Source organism: Anarrhichthys ocellatus, unplaced genomic scaffold, assembly GCF_004355925.1.
Source record: "Anarrhichthys ocellatus isolate YVR2014 unplaced genomic scaffold, GSC_Weel_1.0 scaffold1, whole genome shotgun sequence".
Taxonomy (NCBI): Eukaryota; Metazoa; Chordata; class Actinopteri; order Perciformes; family Anarhichadidae; genus Anarrhichthys; species Anarrhichthys ocellatus.
Genome location: NW_022280031.1, coordinates 13,995,664 through 14,015,928, shown reverse-complemented (window position 1 = coordinate 14,015,928; position 20,265 = coordinate 13,995,664). Strand labels below are relative to the sequence as shown.

Genomic DNA, 20,265 nt, shown 5'->3' with positions numbered 1-20,265 from the left:
CCCCCCCCCCCCCCCCCCCCCCCCCTTTACAACAACCCAAACCCTGACCACTATACTCACGCAGGATCAGCCTTTGTGGTGCTCACAAACAGACAGCCATGTAAAAAGACACACAAACTCCATCTAAAGACCAGGCGGCAAACTCCAAGCCAATGAGGATGTCGCTTAAAGTTGCGTTCTCTCTACTGGCCACCAGGGGGCGACTCCTCTGGTTGTATAGAAGTCTATGAGAAAATGATGCTAGTTCTCACTTGATATATTACCTCTGTAAACATTGTAAACATCAATTTATGGTCTCAGTCGCTAGTTTCAATTCTTCTTCAATAAAGACCGATGTTCATTTAGCATTTATAGTCCATTTAGAGTAAAACAGAATATAAAGCAGGATATGTTTTAGGGTGATACAGGTCGCTCACAATGGCCACAAACCATTGGGTGACATCATGCTGACTACGTCCACTTCTTATATACAGTCTACAGACACACACAGTCTCAGAACACAGCATACACACACACACACACACACATATACATACACACACAGTAACACATACTGTATACACACTAACACACCTCTCTAATCCTGCAAAGCAACTTGAGTGCAGGACCCCACCCATTACTCTCCGAGGGCTTTTAAAGAATTACCTTATTCCTCGAGGGGCCACTTTATCTGCTCATGGTTTTATGAGATTAAAGAGTTCCATCGAGCTGAACTGATTCATAACCACATATCTATCGGCATCATCAGCATGCTCATGAAAACGCACACAGCCGGGGACCGAGTGGCTTCCTAAATACGGTGTGCTATGGTTCATGAAAACTATTTGTCATATCTTCCAGCGGCATGCTAAATTTACTGCGCTGATCCGGAGACCAACAGCAAGATGATTTTCCCCACTGGTGAAGTAATGTTTCGGACCAGCAAACTGGAAACTCAATTCATCCATTAAGCCCGTGTCAGACAAGGAAGTGTGCGTAGGCATGTTATGAATTTTGTATGTGTATGATATGTAAGGCCTCTGCTCAGTACATTGTACTGTAGCCACACAGTCGGAGTTGAATTTGGCCTTCCTGCAAAAGAAGTAGTCCCTGCACTGAGCTGCATGTCAATTTTAAATCTTATGTGTTTTTGTTTTTGAGTGGATGAAGTCACCGTACGTCACCCATTTGTTTTATGGCACGTTGGCTGTTCATAATCTATCAGGATAAAGATATCAGAGACAAAGTACTACGCATTTATGTATTATTATCCAGCTTTAAAAAAAACATACTAATGGCTCCACATTACAAGCTGTAAGGGGGGACAATAGCAATATATTAAATATATTAATTCTGTGCTTGGCCTGCACGTGCGGACGCACACACACAGACACGTGAATTGTGTTTTTCATCTTTCGTTCGACTCTAAATAAAAGCCTATAGGGAGCTGCCACAGCAGATCCTTTCAAACGATGATAAATAAACTAATAAGAGAACAAGGCAATACAGACAGCAATTTAGATAGCTGTAGCTACACGACACACATCATCAATAAATCAATACACACACTAGCAGAGACAAGTCTCACACAAACGAAGGCATGGAGGGAGGATGAGGTAAAACAACAACATATAGTCACTGGGGCGCCGAGAGACCGATGAGTCGAGATAAATCTGCTGTGAGGGGTCAGAGAGAAGTGAGAGGACTGAATGAGCCTCTCCTGGCTCCTCCTGGTCTCTGCTATAAATAAGACTGAATGGCTGCTTCTGCCGGACCTGCACTCAGGGCTGCTAACAGAGTACCTGCCCCTACTCCGCTGCGCTAGCTGCCGCTCAGTCTGTGGGGATTTCCTCTGCCTGGCTTAGCTGTGCAGACAGCGAAGAGGCAGATAAAAGTGCGAGAAGGGGGCTGCGTGTGTGTGTGTGTGTGTGTGTGTCCTTGGGCCTGAGAGTGTGTGTGTGTGTGTGTCCTTGGGCCTGAGTGTGTGTGTGTGTCCTGGGGTCTGTGGTTGTGTCTGAGTGTGTGTGTGTGTGTGTGTCCTTGGGCCTGAGTGTGTGTGTGTGTGTGTGTGTCCTTGGGCCCGAGTGTGTGTGTGTGTCCTGGGGTCTGTGGTTGTGTCTGAGTGTGTGTGTGTGTCCTGGGGTCCCAGCTGGCTAATGTGAGTGGGCAGTTTCCAGAGTAGCGGAGTCCTGCTGGAGGCTCTCACCAGGATCTGTCGACCGCGGTCAGGCTGGCCGATGGGCAACAGTGGAGGCAGCAGAGAGGCCATCTGTGTAACCCGGCCACTAGCTCACACACACACGCACACAAACAATCTCTCACACACACCTACAGAATCCCGTTCAACAAGCTGGGGTAGAAACTTAAGAAACGCTTCCATAAAATATTAACGCACCACGGAGACATGAGAGCCCGAGTGAAGACCTCTCGGCTTTGAATAGAAACACGTCTCGGCTTGTTTTCAGTGTGTGAATCAGTGCCGAGAGGCCTGTTGCCTCACAGGAACACGGCCTCTGCTAACAGAGTTATCCGTGTGGTCAGCTGTGCCGTCTCAATGACCGATTACTGACAACTCGATCTCCCACAGAGGTGGCTTCTCTGGCATCCCACTTATCTTACGAATGCTCGACGTGGAGGTTGGCGGTGTCCTTGGCAACCCCCCCGCCCCCCCACACCCCCCCCACACACACACACACACACACACACACAGTCCTAGACTCCGCTGGTGGTTGCCTCTGAAATCAAATGACCTTTTCCACCATCATTTACATAAAGCTATTCTCTCCTCATCACAACAACCAATGCTTTACCGCTGGGCTCTCATTAACATTCAGTGCAGCGATAACGCATCAAATGAGTCATAAAAAGGCATAACCAATAATTTATCTCCCTCGTATGCATCAACACCCCGTACACATCACATATACAAGTCACGACTCGGGGCTGAGCTGCTCTCACCATGGACGCGATCTCTATAAGTGAAATGTGAGCGTTTGATGATTCGGGGCTTCTGGGTTTCGTCTCGGCCTGAATTTTGAAAAAGCTTCAGAGTAGAAAAACAGGGGGGGGGGGGGGCTTCAAACCACCAGGGCACCGTCTCTGCCGTTTGCTCGGTCACGATAAACCACCACTAAAGCATTTAACTTTCCCGGGTGATCCCCAAACCATTAAAGCCGGCCAAGTATGAAATGATCTATAATAAGACGGCGTAAAGAGCTCTGCTCGAGAGAGCTCAGTGTGCGCTCGCTTATTTGTATCTGTGACAAACGTCTCAGTGGAGAGCAGGACCGTCACACACAAAGTGATCCTAAAGGAACGGCGGCACTGAAGGACGGTCCGGGGCGTCAACAAGCTCGCCACCTGTGCTCTCTCTGCCTCTCCTCATCACCACCTGCTGATCTTATTGCCGATGTTGATGAAGAAAATGGAGACAGACAAGAGCCGTCCCTTCAGCAGATGAGGGTGTCTGATAAATGCGTGGACCCCGCCACCGCTGCACACAAAGCCCGCTCGCGACCGGCTCTCGTGTTTTTTGTCATTTCCTTATTTTCTACAAGTATATTCATCCTCAATTTCATCCCAGAGTAAAGACCGACGGAGCGAGTTCAGCTGGGGTCAAGGGAAATAGAAGTAGCTCACCTGGAATAGTTTGCATCAGCTGTTTCTGTGCTGAAACTCTCGGGCCCGGTGCAGCTTAAATTACAGATGCAGTCCGGTTACAAAAACACACAACAGCAGCGCCCTCATAAAAACCTGGGGTTTATTTCCAACTGTGACAAGAAGTCCCGGTAAATGTCCGTGTCTGTGGCGCAGGTTGTGTTTTGCTCTGCTGTAGACTCAGTAATGCTGAGGTGAGAGTGAACACCAGGCAGACTGACTGTCAGCACAGTGTCTCCGTCTCTCTCTAGTGAGCGTTATTCCCTCACATCCTGACATTCATCCCTGCAACAAATCCTCTTCTAACACAACAGCACTTCTCGCTTGTCCTGTGCTCTGTAATCCCCGAAATAATGCACGTGTAAGTAGCAAAACAAGCCCGAAAGGCACCTTAATAGTGTCGTTTCTTGACGGTGATACTTTAGATCACTTACAGAATTAATGCAATATGAAGTACTGTTGCATTATGCTCAGGCAAGTTTGTTTTAATGTCTCTGAGGACTTAAATCCCATGAATCCATTCCAAATTACTCAAATGTCGTTGGAGGCCAACACGTGTCCTGTGTGTGGCTTAATTAACAACTTTTAACACTCCCTTTAGTTAGGCAGTACGTTTTCACTCGGCCTAATAATCGACTAGGAGTGGATTGCTTCTAACGATACGGCAATAAACCTCAAACTGTACCCACCGCCTGCTCGTTCTCCTGCGAACGAAACAAAAGACAGAAGCTTTCTGTTCGTACTTATTCTGTTTTTCAAGGCTTCGCAACCGTCTTTTACAACAATGTTGTCAAAGACAACAAACGCGCTGGGCAGTTGCTTGTCGTGTAAGCACCACTCAAGCCTTACTGATCATGTGACACTGCTGGGGGGCATTGTGGGAGATAGAACACCTGAATTGACACCATGAAACAATACATAATAAAAGAAACTGTTAGATGCCAGAATTAAGGCTGTAATACACAGATTGTGTATTCTGTGCCTGTGGTACTTAATGCAAACTTAAAAAGGTATTTAATACTTTTCCTATAACTATGATTACTTTACTGTCTTCAGTACTTTACTAGTTTTACTGGGGAAACTGTAGAACATGTCCTTTTTTAAAATACATCCCCAGATGTGGTTATTTTAGGGATTTGAGGAAACACCTGAAGCCCTCTCTCTCTCTTTTACACTTCCCACCTGGGTGACCTTGGCATGGTAACCACTGACATTGTCACATGTCACTTGGTGTCTGAATGGTGTCACACCTGCAGCTACATCATCATCATGACTGATCTGGTGGATAAAGATGGATCTGACATGTGTCGACTCAGACAAGTGTTTTGGAAAAATGTGCAGATTAATCTACAGAACAGTGACACCATGAGAGACAAGACACATTCAACACACAGTGTTTGGGCCTTTTTAAGTAGCGTTCAAGAGTTCCTGTTCAAACTAAAAACAATATTAACATTCCTCTAATAAACCTGGTTGTAAAGCTTGTATTTGATTACACATAACAATGAGTTTATAACCTAGAAACCTAAAACTGGTAACTTATCAGTATATTAGGATAATACCTGACGTTATTCCTGAGTTTGAACTGTATCACTGTGTTAAAATTCATCAAGCTTTAAGCTATTCGACAACATTTCTTCAGCTGTTTTTAGCTCGGTAATTTCACGATGTATAACGCATCGTGACAGGCCTCGTTTCATTATATTAAGTTATTATTTAGCACGTAGACAATCTAACAGAAAGCAACAAACTAATACCAAAACATACCGCATCGACAACAATGAAGATACGGTGTGAAAACAGTCGTCATGTCGCATTTAGTGTTGAGAGAAGCAGCGAAATGAACTCCATTCAATTGAGCTGCAGATAATCTCCTGTGGCATCGAGCACATCTGCAGATAAACGGGAAGAAACTACCGCGAAAACACGGATTTAAGACTCACCTTGTCGGTAAAAATGAGTGTCGGCTGGCTTCCGGCTAATTCCTCTCCGAGTATATTGTTGAGTATTAAAGGAAATGTTAATATTTAGGTGTACAGTACACGCCGCTCTCTCTCTCGTCTGCCTCAACTAGTATTTCGATGTGACTCTGGGGCGGAACTACGCGCTGCGTCGCAGACACCGCGGAGGAGCCAATGGGAGGAGGCGGTGCACGCCCACAGACAGGGGGAGCCAATGAGAGAAGGCGTTGCACAACACAGACAGGATGAGCCAATGAGAGGAGGCGTTGCACACCAGAGACAGGAGGAGCCAATGAGAGGAGGCGGTGCTCACCACAGATAAGAGGCAGGAGGAGGTCTCACTCCGCTCCAAAATGACGAGGACGAGACTCGGGGGAAGCAACATGAAGAGAGCTCGCACTACCTGTACCGTTACTGATAAATTAAATGCATTTAAACTGCATTCGCGACCTTAAAGTTCGTTTCATGATGTATATACCAACATTATTTCAGCAGTCTTGGATTAAAATAGAAGGCGGACAGCACATGTCTGAGAGTAAATGCTCACTTTTGATAAGAGGTGGTGAGATAATAGCATTTTTTTTTTTAATTAAGGGTATTTGTCTTTGTCCCATGTTTTGGTAATAGTCCAACAACAATGTTCGTGAGGAACATATTTGTCCTGATGAAACACCACATGATGCTGGCTCAAATTTTGGACATTAACAATTAGAATTCCCATCAAGTTTCTATTTTCAATCTGATTATGTAACCAACCCAAATCTGCTACGTAATAAAAAACACATTTCAAAGTATGCACGCAATCTTCCATAAAAGTCGTTCTCGTTTACAGATTTCACCCAAACTGCAGCAGTCTAGTGCAACCAGGGCTCTGTTTTTGGTCACGAGCAGCTTTACTGTAGAGCTGTTGGTCGAATGCCTTGCTCAGTGGCACATCAGCAGAGTTTCCTATAGTTTTGAGCGCGGCCCTTCGAGGCTACTACCCGCTGCCCTCAATTTCAATCCGATTGTATAAGAGCACAACAAACATGTTAATGATGCAACCGTTAACAGCACTGGTGGTGTTGTCAGAGGGATAAACAGGACGAGGAGGAAATCTTCAAACTTTTTGAAAAACGCCAAGAATATGCCCGTGGTGATTAATAAGAATGATAGTTTATTTATGTACCAACAGATCTGTTTGCATTGTTTTTGACATTTCCCTGCTTCTAAGCCACACACTTACAGTACAGTAGCATACAATAAATGGATTTGGAGGATGTTTTCAATAAAGAAGAGCACATTTCTTTGAATAACATATTTACAAACAAGCCAAATACTGTAAATAAACGGACGAAACGGAAAAGAAAACTTTGCATGTCTTCATAGTAGTATTTGTCAAAGCACAAGATGCTAGCTGAAGAAAAGACACGTCCACGTTACAGGTTTCAGTGAATCGTGGGTCAGCGATGCTAAACTGAAGTAAAGGATGCAGTAACTAACAAACACAGAGATTAACTTATAAAACCGTAACACCCGTGAGAAGACCGTTAGAAAAGAAGAAGCATTACCGTTTCAGACGGAACAGAAATCACACTTGTTACGTCTCTAAAAACAGAAAACAATAAGATGCCTTTGATTCCAGACAAAAATAACTTCACAGTGTAGTTAAAAAACCAAACTCCTTGAGTAGATCAAAAGCAGAACTAATTATTTGTAGAGACAGCTTGTTTCAGTGTCTTCAAGTTACTGTCTGTCCACACCTGCAGCAAAGAGTTTTAATGCAGTATGACGTGGCGGGTGACCAAAATGGAACTTTGGGACATTGTTGATGCAAAAAAAACAAACAGTGAGCATTTGAAAACTATTGCAAAGAACTGAATTGCAATTTGAAAATATAAAGCTTCTGCGTGTAAAGCGCTGAGAGTGTACTGAGAGAGAATACTGAGAGAGAGAGAGAGAGAGAGAGAGAGAGAGAGAGAGAGCGAGAGAGAGACAGGGCAACATTAAGCAGTAGCTCAGACAAAAAGGCATTCATTAGGTTTAGAGTTGCATGGGAACCATAGAAGTGGAATCTGGTCCGGAGGAGTTTCTCCTGCGTTTACGAGGTTACTTTTTGTGTTTCGTCCTGATTTATGATGCCGGCTTTCCATTACATGTTCATATAAAACGTTAATATATGACACTGGCTGGCTGCAGCATCGGATTACACCACACAGAACCTTTTTTTTTCTTAAGTCTGGTCACAGAGAATGTGCGGAACAATCCAAGCCTTGCACTAATCGTCGTTATCTTTGCAGCCAGAGACCAGTGGGCTTTCCTCCGCTGCACTGCTCCTGCATGCCGTGTGGGGACCGACCGACTGACCGACCGCCCGACCGACTGACTGACTGACTGACGCTGTTCTCTGGCGCCCTCATGTGGAGCTGAACAGGGCGATCTGCTGCACCTTTCCCAGCTGTGTCAGCAGCCGCTTCATGCGTTGTTTGAGCTGAGGCAGACGGGCCAAAGGTTCAGGAGGCTCCAGCTCCCCGGTGTAGTCCAGCCAGCTCTCCAGCACTGAGGGGGGGGCAGAAGAACCAGAGGTTAGCAGAGCCCATGGTGACACACAAACACTATCCTGTTCTTAAAGACACACCGCATTGGGAGTGTTTCATTATGCTGGCTTTGATGCAATCCTCTCAACCACTAGTGCCTGACAATGTGCTCTGAGCTGTTGAATAATATCATGAATCATCAAAAGCAAATGTGTCTTTATTGAGGGCTCAACTCTGAGTGCTTCTTAAATTGTACATGTGTGCCTGACCCAGTTCTCAACACTGTGTTAGTCAGGAATGACGAACCTTGTTAAAGCCTTTTAGGCGTCATCTTCAACATTTATTTACATCTAGGCTCAAAGTTTCATGCCCTGTTAAAGAGACCAGGTCAACGCCTCCATAGGTCTTACCGTCCAGCTCCCTCTCAATGAAGTCCATCCGGTGCGAGACCTCATCCTGGACCGAGTCTATGTGGTCCAGCAGGTTGATCTGCCTCTGTTGATGCTGCCTGCTGTTATCGGAAGCCTCTCCGGGACCTCGTCCTCCCTCCTCCCTCGTCTCAGCCTGGGACCAAGAGCCACCCATCGAAGCCTGGAGGCGTTCAGGGGAAATCGTCAAGACAAGATTTTTCACAACAAGCAGGTTTAGACCTCTTTATACAAACACACAAGGGACAAAACAACCAAAAAGATTTAAAGATTGGTGGTCAGACAAAACCTTGAATCGCTGGAGTGACTCAGCTGTAATGTCACTGTCACTTACCTGCATCTAATGTAACATTCTACAGAATGTGTGAGCTCATTTCACTCGTCTATAGTGACCACACAGACTGCACTTTGTGGAACAAGTCCTAACCTTGTAATTGGTGCCAGTTGATTTGGGCTTGTCTGTCTCCAGCAGGCTTCCGTAGCGCTGCTCCCGCTCCAACAGCTCCTCCGTGCTCCTCATGCTGTCCTCCAGCTCAGAGCCCTGTCGGGTCTCCACCACCAGCCTCTGCTCCACCGCCGGGTAATACGCCCTCGGCTTCTGGTAGCAATGTTCGCTGATAATGTACGAGTCCTGGAAGGACGGGAAGGGGAAGGAGGAGCCGGACGAGGAGGTGGTGGCGGCTGTGGCCGCCCTGCTCAGCTTCTCCAGAGCATTGGACATTAGAATTTCCCCTCGGCTCATGTCCTCGTCGGGAGTCGCGGGAGATGGAGCGGCGTCACTGCCGCGCCACGAGTCCGAGGCGGTCCGCGACCGCTCCAAGTGCTTCCAGGGCTGCCGCCACAGCTGCAGGTCTGGGTGGGTATTGCTACTGAAAAGCCAAAAGGAAAGATTAAAATAAAACGAGTAAATAATGAATGTTTAATAGAAACCGGGCGAGAAAACAATCATTTCTGTCATGATCCACATGTACTGTGAGTGTCTTCCTGCTGTACTCACTGTAGGATGCTCATCTTGAGCTGCAGCCCGTTGAGAATCTCGACCACGTGGTGCACGTCTCCCAGCAGCTGGTGGGTGGTGGTGATCTTCTTGGCGTTTTGGTGAGAGTAGTTCTCATCCAGGAAGGACAAGCCGTACATGTGACCGCTGCTCAACCACTCACGGTCGTACCAGTAGCGCAGACTCTGCCTCTGACCTGGAAATAACGAACACATTGCAAATGTTTATCAAATGCTATGACTGAATTGCAAAATGCACTAGTAAGTAAAGCGATCAAGAGCAATTTCATTTGGATCAAAGGTTTTGAATAGTCATCCTGAGGCTTGGCTGAGCTTTGAAATGATCAAACCTTGAAGCTCTCTGCAGTAGAGTTAAATATACAAGTCTAAAATAGTTTTAAGAGTTTATTTAAACTTGAAAAAAAAAATCTATTGAAGAGTAATGTCTCCTCCGTTCAAACAACGGCTCCCTGTTAAACGTGTGTGTGTCTGTGCTGGGTGAGATTATATCACATCATGTTCAGTTCAACATTATGAGCTTATCTTTAATATCACAACCCAAATCATTCCCATTAACATTAACTACTCTTATGTAAGGCAGAGAACATTAGTCCAATCAGCAATAAGAACAAGCCCAGTGCTGAGTCGGTCAACATTTCTCGGTTTTATAGGCGATGTGTTGCTCCGGTCATGAATAGCAGCTCGCTCTCCTACACTGTCATTATTCTTATTGTCCACTAGATGGCAGATGATGCTTCGTTAGGAGGAGGAAGCCTGCAGTGCTCTCTACCAGACCAGCCAAACAGATGATCTGATGTCAACACATTTGAATTATGTATACTTTAAAGCTAAAAGGTGGTGATGTGTCGTCGTCGTCGCCCCCCCCCCCCTCACCTGGTGGGTCTCTACAGATGTGGCAGGTGTATCGGTCTGGAACATTGTCTTCCAGCAGGCCCATGCAGGTGCCGTGTTGCCAGCACAAACAATCTTCACACTGAGGGAAGGACACGCAAGTTTTATAGAAATGCAACCCTAAGACTAACACAAAAAGAGCTTTCAATGCTTTAAAAATAGACTCACCTGGATCATGAAGTCATTCTCTTCCTCCACCTCACAGATACATCGCACGATCTCTTGGTCACTTGTGTCCACGGCCCCGGAGTCCACGCTCAGGGGAGGCGTGGTGACGTCCAAATCCACCCCGAAGTCATCGTCGCTCCACCCACAGCTGTCAGTGGACCAGTCACTGATGCTGTCCTCATCTACCGTAACAGGAACAAACACGCATATTGTTTCATTGTTACGAGAATGACACGATTTAGCTAAATGCATGTTCTTTATCCGATTCAAAACGTGTCGCATTGTGTGTGTTTTAACGAAGCAAGCCGTAGCAGCAAAGAACAGCTCAGGATTCAATCAAGCAAGCGTTTAAAAAGTATTGATTTGATCTGCAGCACCAGCTAGTTTCACTCTGCAGGTCATGATGTGTTGTTATGAGTAACATTTGGACACATAACAGGCACATCAGACTAGAACAACATGATGGACTGAATCCAGAGGGAATAGAGGAATCGAGGGGAGAGGAAGCCATGTGCAGTACACACACACACACACACACACACACACACACACACACACACACACAGATACCCACCATCCACATGTATCTGCTGTGAGCAGCTGTATCCGGGCCTGCTGCCGTAGGCCTCAGGCTTGTGATTGTGTGAGGGGGGGAATTTGAGTGGCAAATTCAATTTGGACTGAAGACCCAATACTGAGATGTCAATATTCTCCTCACTACCTGTGTAGTCTGTCAATACAGGGAAGGGGAGGGGAGGGGAGGGGGAGGGGAAGCAGATGCAGAACAAAATGTCAACTTTGGAAATGCTTAACAAACGGCCATCAGGGGGAGGGGGAGGGGGAGGGGGACGACAAACTGTGGCAAAACAAACATGGACAAATAATAGACTCGAGAACAGTCGGGGACAAAAATCAATAGCGGCCCGTCTTCCAGGCATTTTAATTTTTAACTGGCATTATCTGCCAAAGCTACTGTACCTACATGTGAATGCCAACTAGGACTAGAGAGAACGGTGTTTGATTTGTGTGTGGATTAGGCAATATCACAACTAAATCTGGCTTTTCATCCGCAGCCGCGTCGTCGTATATACGAGAGCAAAAGCGAGAAGCCCCGACGTTAAAGGAACGAGTTGGAGCGTTCGGTTTGAGTGACAAGAGGCCAGCGACAGATGCAACACTTCTCCCACACACTCAAGGCTCAGCCAGCACACCAAAGAGGAGTGAATGGAGGAGTGCTCAATGCTTTGCAGGAGAGTCACAGTGGGTGCACATGCAGAGCAGCAGATATGAGAGGAGGCCCGACGCCGGGGAACCCGTTCTTACCGGACTTGGACTTCTTTTTCTTCTTCTTCTTCTTTAGTTTAATGCGGAGGAAGTCCTTCTGTTTCGGTTTCTCCTTCAGTTTGTCTTTTACCGACCCTGGGGACCGTTAGGTGGCAAGAGTTAAAGCCTCGCGTGTGCACAGTAATCACAATTCATTCTCTCCACTCGTACTGCACGACACCTACCAACGTCAAAGCCACCCCTGTCCGAGTCTTTGTCCTGCTGCTGGCATCCGTTCCTGTCCAGCTGGTTCTCCTTGCTCTTCTCCCTCAACAGCGCCCTCTGCTGGTGGCCCTGGGTGTTGACTGCAGGAGGGGCGGATGTGCGCCTGCCTGCAGTTTTCACCTCACCGCGGGGAGCTGTGGCCGGCCCAACAGAGTCTGAGGAAAAGAAAAGAAAAAAACATCAAAGAAAAAGCCCAAAAACCCTGATCTATATATCGCGTGGCTGGAAGCGCAATATTTACAACGCAGCCTTGTTTATTAAGAAAATGATGCTCATCAATTAAAGCATGTCATGATTCAGCATTTCTGTTATTTCAATCAGGACAGAGGTGAAACTAGAGAGGAGCTCACGCATAGAGGCAGAGATGGTTCTCCTTCTTTTCGGGCCGTCCAACCCGGTGGGGGGGGCGGCCTGCTTCTCGGAGGCCCGGGTCTGGACCCCCTCCAGAGGCTGCTCCTCGCCGTGGTAATATTTCATGTGGTAGTGCAGCAGCTTGGCCTTTCGGAATGACTTCGTGCAGCCGGGAGCGCTGCACTTAAACGGGTTGTGGTCGAGGTTGATGGACAAGACGGGGGGAGGTTGGTTTTTGATGACTCGGTACACTGAAACAAGGAGCGACATGAAGTGAATAAAGTACATCAAAGAATGGCAGTGATGGCTGTATGTGTGCGATAGGTTCTGCGTTGTACTCACATGGCTCCCTGCTGAATCTGTTGGGGTTGTGGAAACCCTGTTTTCTTACCGCTACCGAAAGGCAAAAGAAAGGAGACTTGTTTTATTCGCTTACGCCTTCAAATATGCCCGTTTTCACAACTCTACAGATCCAATGAATCGTCTGCTAATCGACTTCATCAACACTTACGTTTCACAGGCTGGGGAGGCGGCACATCCGCTGCCGGCTGAGCGTTTTCCGATTGGACATTCGGCTTCTGCTCCGGGTCTCCATTGGACTCTGTGGTTGTCATAGGGACAGGCACCTGCTCCATCTGTGCCGATGTCTGCGTGGGCGACTCCGTGTGTGGCTTTGTTCCACTCGGTTCCGTTTCCACCTCTTCCTTTTTCACCTCTCCGTTTACGTGACACCTGTCCTCGCTACGCTCATCTTCTTCTTCTTCTTCTTTCACCGTCACCCCGTTTGTGAGTCCTGTTCCCTTTTCTACACCCCCGGCCTTGTTCTGGTCTGCTTCCTCTTTTATTTCCTCTTCCTGTTTGATAGCGGGCGCGGCCTCGACCTCACCGTTTGTTTTCTTGTTCTTCTCGTTGACCATCCCCTCGTCCCGCTCCTCGTCCTCGCTGTTGCTGTCCTCCTCCTGGTCGGACGTGCTGCGTCTGGGCCGCTTGTTCTTGGGGCCTCCGTTCTCCTGGGGCCTCCGGTCCCTGCGGTTCGGGGCCCTCCTAACCATGTTCCTTTCAGAGGACCGAGACTTCCCTGCTCCACCAACACCACCTCTCTATTTGGAGGCAGGACAGAGAGGAAGTTGAGGAAAACGAGCAGAAAATGGCACTTTTTACAGACGTTTATGCTCACTTCTTACATGTACCTCTTTAATAAATGGCTTCACGTGTATCCCCTTCACTGTCTGGATTACACCATCGTAGAACTTCACAGTGTAGGACGCTGAGGGGGACAAAGGAGAACATGTTTTACACCAGAGCCAGCCAGTCAAGTAGCCCATTAAACAGTTATCTCTGTTGTTTGTGTGAGTTTTGTACTTGTGCATCAGACACTATTGAAAGCCACAGCTTCCTTTTTAAAAACAAAAGTGAAACTATAAACATGTCTGTCTACCATGTGCGCCATATTGCACAATCTTGTACTGTAAGCACACAGCTTGAATAACAAGAGGAAAAGTGTTATCGTCCTCCAAAAAAGATCTTAACCTGAAGTACTATGTCTCCATATATTTAAACTGTTTTAAGATAGATAGAAGTTATTGGTACCCACCATCTTTGTTGACAGAAATGACCTTAGCGGGGTAGAAGCGGCAGTCGGACCAGCTAGCCAGGACCTTGTCATTCACCTGAAAGTCCTGGAAGGAGAACGGAGACACTCGGTCAGGGACATACTGGAGCTGGTAAATAGTAACAAAACCAGCACTTTATTAAAACGGCATAGTGGTACAATTTTTACTGGCGGGTAAAAGTAACAGATATCCATTTAGCTTATGCAAATAAAACCCCAGTATCATGTTTCAGCTTTTGGAGAAAAGATAAAGCTTAAGAACCCCTCAATGCAGATATACACAACAAACAAAGGCGAGAGGAACACAACATAACCAATAAATAAGGCAGAATGTATAATTTCTTTATGTAACGGAGGCCAAAGCTGGCAGGAGAAGCGCTGAATGCTTACAGGTTCGGGAGCGTCGTCGTTCAGGCCCTGCCGCCGCAGCTGAACCCTCTCCACGGGCCTCAGGTACGGACTAGTCCAGTCAAACCACTCGTCGTACCGGTGGCTCCACTGGCGGTAATGGATAAGTACTTTCTCCTCTTTGATGTCGACCTTCTCTATGTTGGCAGCATACCTACGCGACAAAAAGAAACTCAATGATGTGTGATGGGACGGGGGAGAGGTTTTCAAGTTCCTTATCCTTTTTAAACATATAATAGAGGTCAGGAGAGATTAGTCAATCTAGAAAATGTCAAAAACATAAAGAATCATGAGAGGAGTGAGGTGTGCGAATGGACACGCTAGTATAATGTTTTTCGGTACAGCCAGGAGTTGAATAGGACCAATATCAACTGTATGTTTTGTGTCTGTCCGTCAAAAAGACTGCTGAGAGGTCTTTCCAAAACACTGCTCACATTATTGTGCTTTTGACACCAAATTCACATGGTTTGCTTTAAAACAATGTCACAATGACGATCTTCATTTCTATCTTTAGCATATTAAAACCATCATCATGATTTATAATACGATTTAACAGTCACAGATTATTTCATTGCCTTCACTGCTTTTTACTGGCTTCCTTCTTTTTTCAACGTTTTGGTGGGACGTACACAATGGCTGAACCCGGGCCCCAAAAAATGGAGAGAATGAGAATTTATGAGGGGGAGGGTGAGAGTGAGGGGAAGTGAACGGTCACAGGGATGGGGGAGGAATGAGCGAGGCCATGACTCACCAGTTTTTGAGGGTGTCTCTGGCCTCAAGCTGAGCTCCCACCTCAAAAGATATCCCTCTTCTGTTAGGGGGTGTCTTACTCATACTGCCCACATCAAGGCTCCCTTCCTGTACACACACACCACACACACACACACACACACATTAACCAATAAACATACCAATCATATCTCAACCTCCTATGACTTTGTGTACAACTACTGAGAAACACACATTGTGCCGAACCCAAGCACACAACACACTCGACTATCAAGGCCTTCACAGACTATCCTGCAATCGGCCTCGTCTCTCTCTTGGCTCGTCGCTAAGAATTATTTTACCAAATCACAGCTTTGCACCATAGTAGCAATCTTTGGTGTGGCCCACCCACTGTATGAACAATGATGCAGTTCAGACTCGGGAGAAAAAAACATATTACCAATCTAACCACACACTGCATCTACACACGTTTTAAAACAAATTGAAAAACGCAGTGGGGATAAAAGAAAGTGACATAATCACGGTGAGCCATGTACCTCAAATGGTGATGAAATGTGTAACTAATACCAGATGTTCCAGTGGTTTGAGACAGCAGGGGGTGTCTAATCACGACCTCACACAGGTTCCTCAGAGCATCTTTATCATAAATGAACAATATCGGAGTATTCTTTATTATTTCAGGCCCTATATCAAGAAGAACGACTACAAGAACTTGCTTTCACTTCCTCCTGTAAGCCCCCATTGGTCCAGTCATCAGGCAGTAATGCACCAAGCCTATACTCAGTCAGATGAACAGTATATTTGGTGGTAAATTGGGTCATTGTCTCATCGAACAACGTCTCATCACACATGCAGACTGCGGGTCCTGCTGCTGAATATCTATGGCTTGGTGGAGGCGGTTAATCGTATCGGTCTCGCCTAGAAAACGTCAACTCCGTCCGGATAACATCGCCTCCTTTGTCAGGCAGTACGGAGGGGCGATATCGGCGCCCTTTATTAAACAGGTTTACACTATATATGATATATATATTAGAATCGTCTTACTGTTCTCCGCGTTACAGCCGACTCGGTTCCCCATCGCGGAGGCAGTCTGGAGCTATTGGCGTTCAAACCGGATATCTTCGCACTGCTCGGCCCACGTGTTTTCTGGTCAGCCGATTTCACGCATACAGACACAATAGAAGACGGTGGAAAAAGACCCTAATGGCTCTCCGTCTGCGACAAGTCACACACACCTCCCGCGTTATCTGAGAGCAAACATAATATGCTATTCAGTTTAAATATAGTGTGTGTGAAATATAAAAAGGTGCGTTTTAATGGGCCTGCACAAAGAAACCCAGACAAGAGACGATAGCGACACAGACCGAGATTTTGTGATGGCACGATCACGAAGCAGGAAACGGATTAATTTAAATGTTACACCAATAATATTTTGCAAAGATTCATTTAATCTTAGGTTTATATTCTACTGTTACAAAAAATTGAGAGGACAGCATCTCGCGTCATTTTTATTATTTTTTTTAATTGTATTAACTGTACATTTAACATAATACAACATGTTCGTCCATATATTAAACTGTTCACGACGTCTGCTGCTTTAACCACTTTATTGTCCAGCCTTTTATAATCAGTGGGCGTAGCGCGAGAGAGGAAACCATCGCCTACGTCAGCGCTTTGGGCGAACGTGACTGGCGGAAAGATTCTGATGTGGGCGGAATACTCGCATCTGATTGGCTGAGCAGCAGGTCACTCACGGAGAGAGCTCTTCGGGGCCTCGCGCTAGGGCCTACTTTGTCATACTTTTTTCGCGCTGTGAACGCGCGGCGTGGAAATGCAAAGCATTATAAACTCCCCCCCCCCAACTCAAGAAACCCACTCTAGCCATTCAAAAAGCACAAAGTGGGGAAACAGACACGACACAAGAGACAACAACAACACGAACATAACAACGCCATGTTTAAACGTTACGCTTTATTAGCTACTTCGTCACGTTTGTTTTGAACTCAAGAAGCCGACATGCGGCACCTACACCATCTAAAAACCCGTTGACGCATCCCCCAAACCCGCCTCGGTCTCGGTTTAGGGATTGTGAACTCGGTACGGGCTCCTTACCTGTTCTCCAGTCACTCTTTGTCCGGTTGGGTATAAAATCTGCCGTGTAATCACCTCCAAAGTGCAGGTCCCGCCGCCTCCGCCTGTCTCCTTCCAGATCACGCAGTTGAATTTCTCCCAGTTGCATTCACCACCCGCGCGGGCAATGTGGCACTACATTGCGCATGCGCCAACAACCATGGCCTTCAAGCATTTATCACCTAAAATAACAAAAGCAAAATTGTGTTGCTCTTAAAAAAGCCATGTTTGTATATTGTCATTAGCATGTTAACATCTTTATGTCCACTTTAAATACTTTATAAATGGATCTAAAATTAACAAATCAAGCTTTTTGGACGTGTTTTGACACCAAATAATATTCTCAACATTAATCAAATGGAGGCCATTATTATAACTTGGTAGTCTTTTAATGCATTTGGATCCAATACGTCAGGAAAGGCACTGAGCAAGTTATTATTCAGGTTCTCATTTAAATATCTCTGGGCGCATACCGCCACCCATCGTCCACACAGAGTAACTGTTGTTTATTTACAGGAGTGGAGGGTGACCAAGCTAAACTCAATTTAGTGGGTGAGTTTCCCTCTGTCGCTCTATCTACTTGTGGTACATTAAAAAGTAAGTACAACACGTATGGTTTACTATTTACACATGTGATACAACTACACTGTGACACTATAAACTCAACGAAACACACTGTGGTGAAACCATAGTTCATATAAACACAATAATGAAAGTAAAGCTGATGTTTTTTGCAGTCGAGGACGATTTGAAAATAAAAACTGCTATTTTCATGACTTCTGTCACTGAATGTGCTTTTTGAAAGAGGCTGTCATTTGTTTTATTTTATCTTTAACAACTAAAAGTCTCGCAGGCTGAGGCCAGAGGTCCTCTTTCTCTGTTGCCGACCGAGCTTCTCACCAGTGCCGGACAGGTATACATGATTACAGAGAGAGTGGCAGATGACGCAGGTGACAGTGATTTTTGTGCAGTGATGTGCATGAGAGGACAAATCAGTTGAGTGTGAGGGTGATGCTGTGTGACAGGATGGGGCGAGGCTTGTATCTGTTTGCCAAAACCTTTCGTCTGTGCAGTCACAGCTACAAAGGAATAAGAGTTTCATAACTTTGGACAAATAGACTTTAAAACCTTCTGAATGGCGTGCGTCTAAAGCTGATATGAGATTCCTTCTTTAGCTGTATCAAAACAAATGAGACCAATGGCTCCTTATTCTCTGTGTCTGATTGCGTAACTTTCAACAGGCCTTTCTGAGAGAAGCTGGTGGATTGACGAATGCAAAGGGTAACTGCCTTTTCATTTTTAGAATGAATACTCCATTTATTTACCCACTAATAATGTCAGTGGGTATGTTTACCTCATCAATAGATTTAAACCGTGCATGTTATAAATATACATGTACATTTACAAACCTTTGAGCGTTCACCTTGATTGATAGGTAAGGTCCTTCAAGATCCAAATTAAGGAATACATGAAATGTTATTTTGTGAATTTGACACCTTAGACTGTTTATATAATTCATTAAAACAACTTATGTAATAATCAATTAGTTTAGCCTTTTAATGAGCCCACATTTCAGGTGTTAATTCACAAATACTGTTTAAATATTATTAAATTCCAACTGAAATGAATAAAAGATCCCAATTAAATTAACCTCAACAATGCTCCGAGGTAAAAATAAGAATTCTTTAAAATATCACTGTCACCTGCAAGTATTTAAGACCAAATCCAGATGATCTCACTGTTGTAGACGGTCAGGAGAATATCCTACATTTTTGTGCATTTTTTCAAGCTTTATTTCGCATTTTTTGTCATTTAATTCATGAAGAAATACTTTAATTCAGAATAAATTCTTCACAAGAGGCAGATGAAATGTTCTCTAGAGATCCTGCACTCTCTCCTCTCTGCAAACCACTATCAAAATAAACACAAGGCATCCGATCTACAATTGAACAGATCTTTATTTATGGACAGTCATTCCATATTATAACAAGAATGTATGCAAACACACATATACACACACACACACACGTGCACACACACAGAGTGGTTTGAATCCGTCCTATGTTCAAAAGGCAGGCTGTTACAGCAGAGAAATTAACAGTTAATTACAAAAAAAATTACAGCGACGTTTAAGTTCACCCTTAACCTGGATCATTAGAATACACTTAAGGAGAGTTAATACTATTTACACAGATAATTTATTTACATATAGGCAAAGCCTGAGAACGGACACAAAAAACTTAATCTACATTCTCGTAGTGCTCGACAGTTGAACGAGACTCCATTGTTAGTATCGGGGTTTGTGGTAGATTCAATGTTCAGTCTGTGAGGGAGAACATGTACAGTTATCACATCCAACACCCGTTTTATTAGAAGACCTGAGCCAAAACACATACAGACCGCAAACAAAACAGAACACTAATCCAATTGAAAGATGTTTTTTTTTATATATAGATAACAGAGAAAGAGTATCGTCAGTTGAATTACCAACCTCCCACATCGCTATGACATGAACTGTAATCACAACACTCTTCACTCGAGTGTTTAGAGTTGTAAAATCAAAGCACTTCCAAGATTATTTTCTTAGGAAATAGCCGGTACAAAGAGCTTTTCTGCACATCCTTCCAGTTTGTGCTTTGAAATGAAGGCTCAGTGCTCAGAGCGGCTTCTTGTGCCTCGTAAAATGAAATACGAGGAGGCCAGCCATCAGCACGACTACTCGAAACAGCACAAGCTTATTAATAAGACACCATTACAAGAGTTTTTACTTTTTTCATATTTTAAATTTTTCTGTACATGATTAAGGGAGGCTGTGTCTTTCTTACACACACACACACACACACACACACACACACACACACACACACACA

The 20,265-nt window shown here is 45.2% G+C and overlaps 2 protein-coding genes across 9 annotated transcripts in view; both read right to left on the bottom strand.

The window, feature by feature from the left end:
• Positions 1-5,724, bottom strand: part of ndrg3a (ndrg family member 3a) — a 29,342-nt gene extending 23,618 nt beyond the window's left edge. For both annotated transcript variants that reach the window (XM_031841088.1, XM_031841228.1), the window contains exon 1: positions 5,580-5,724. The gene's annotated coding sequence lies outside the window, so the exon portion shown is untranslated. The remainder of the gene's footprint in view (positions 1-5,579) is intronic.
• Positions 5,725-6,730: 1,006 nt separating this feature from the next.
• Positions 6,731-17,452, bottom strand: phf20a (PHD finger protein 20, a). Of its 7 annotated transcripts, none has more exons than XM_031852602.1 (17): positions 17,378-17,452; positions 15,288-15,394; positions 14,519-14,690; positions 14,111-14,237; positions 13,707-13,783; positions 13,028-13,616; positions 12,859-12,909; positions 12,516-12,767; positions 12,126-12,320; positions 11,941-12,036; positions 11,192-11,347; positions 10,618-10,799; positions 10,432-10,531; positions 9,539-9,734; positions 8,969-9,410; positions 8,524-8,704; positions 6,731-8,135 (listed from the first exon to the last, which is right to left on the bottom strand). In XM_031852602.1, the coding sequence occupies exons 2-17, from the start codon at positions 15,368-15,370 to the stop codon at positions 7,993-7,995; spliced, it is 3,042 nt and encodes a 1,013-aa protein (XP_031708462.1). In that variant the 5' UTR covers positions 15,371-15,394; positions 17,378-17,452; the 3' UTR covers positions 6,731-7,992. The 7 variants fall into 7 exon arrangements, with proteins under 7 accessions (XP_031708462.1, XP_031708479.1, XP_031708488.1 ...); XM_031852619.1 differs by having other exon boundaries at positions 8,969-9,407; XM_031852628.1 differs by having other exon boundaries at positions 14,111-14,195.
• Between the last annotated feature and the right edge of the window lie 2,813 nt (positions 17,453-20,265).

Bases quoted from the DNA above. Each gene is read 5' to 3' on its own strand.
- phf20a (XM_031852602.1), bottom strand. From the start codon at position 15,370: ATGAGTAAGACACCCCCTAACAGAAGAGGGATATCTTTTGAGGTGGGA. The intron at 12,910-13,027 runs GTAAGTGTTGAT...GCCTTTCGGTAG, and splicing joins GCCTCCCCAGCCTGTGAAAC to CGGTAAGAAAACAGGGTTTC. The intron at 9,735-10,431 runs GTGAGGGGGGGG...CGTTATTTCCAG, and splicing joins CATCTGTAGAGACCCACCAG to GTCAGAGGCAGAGTCTGCGC.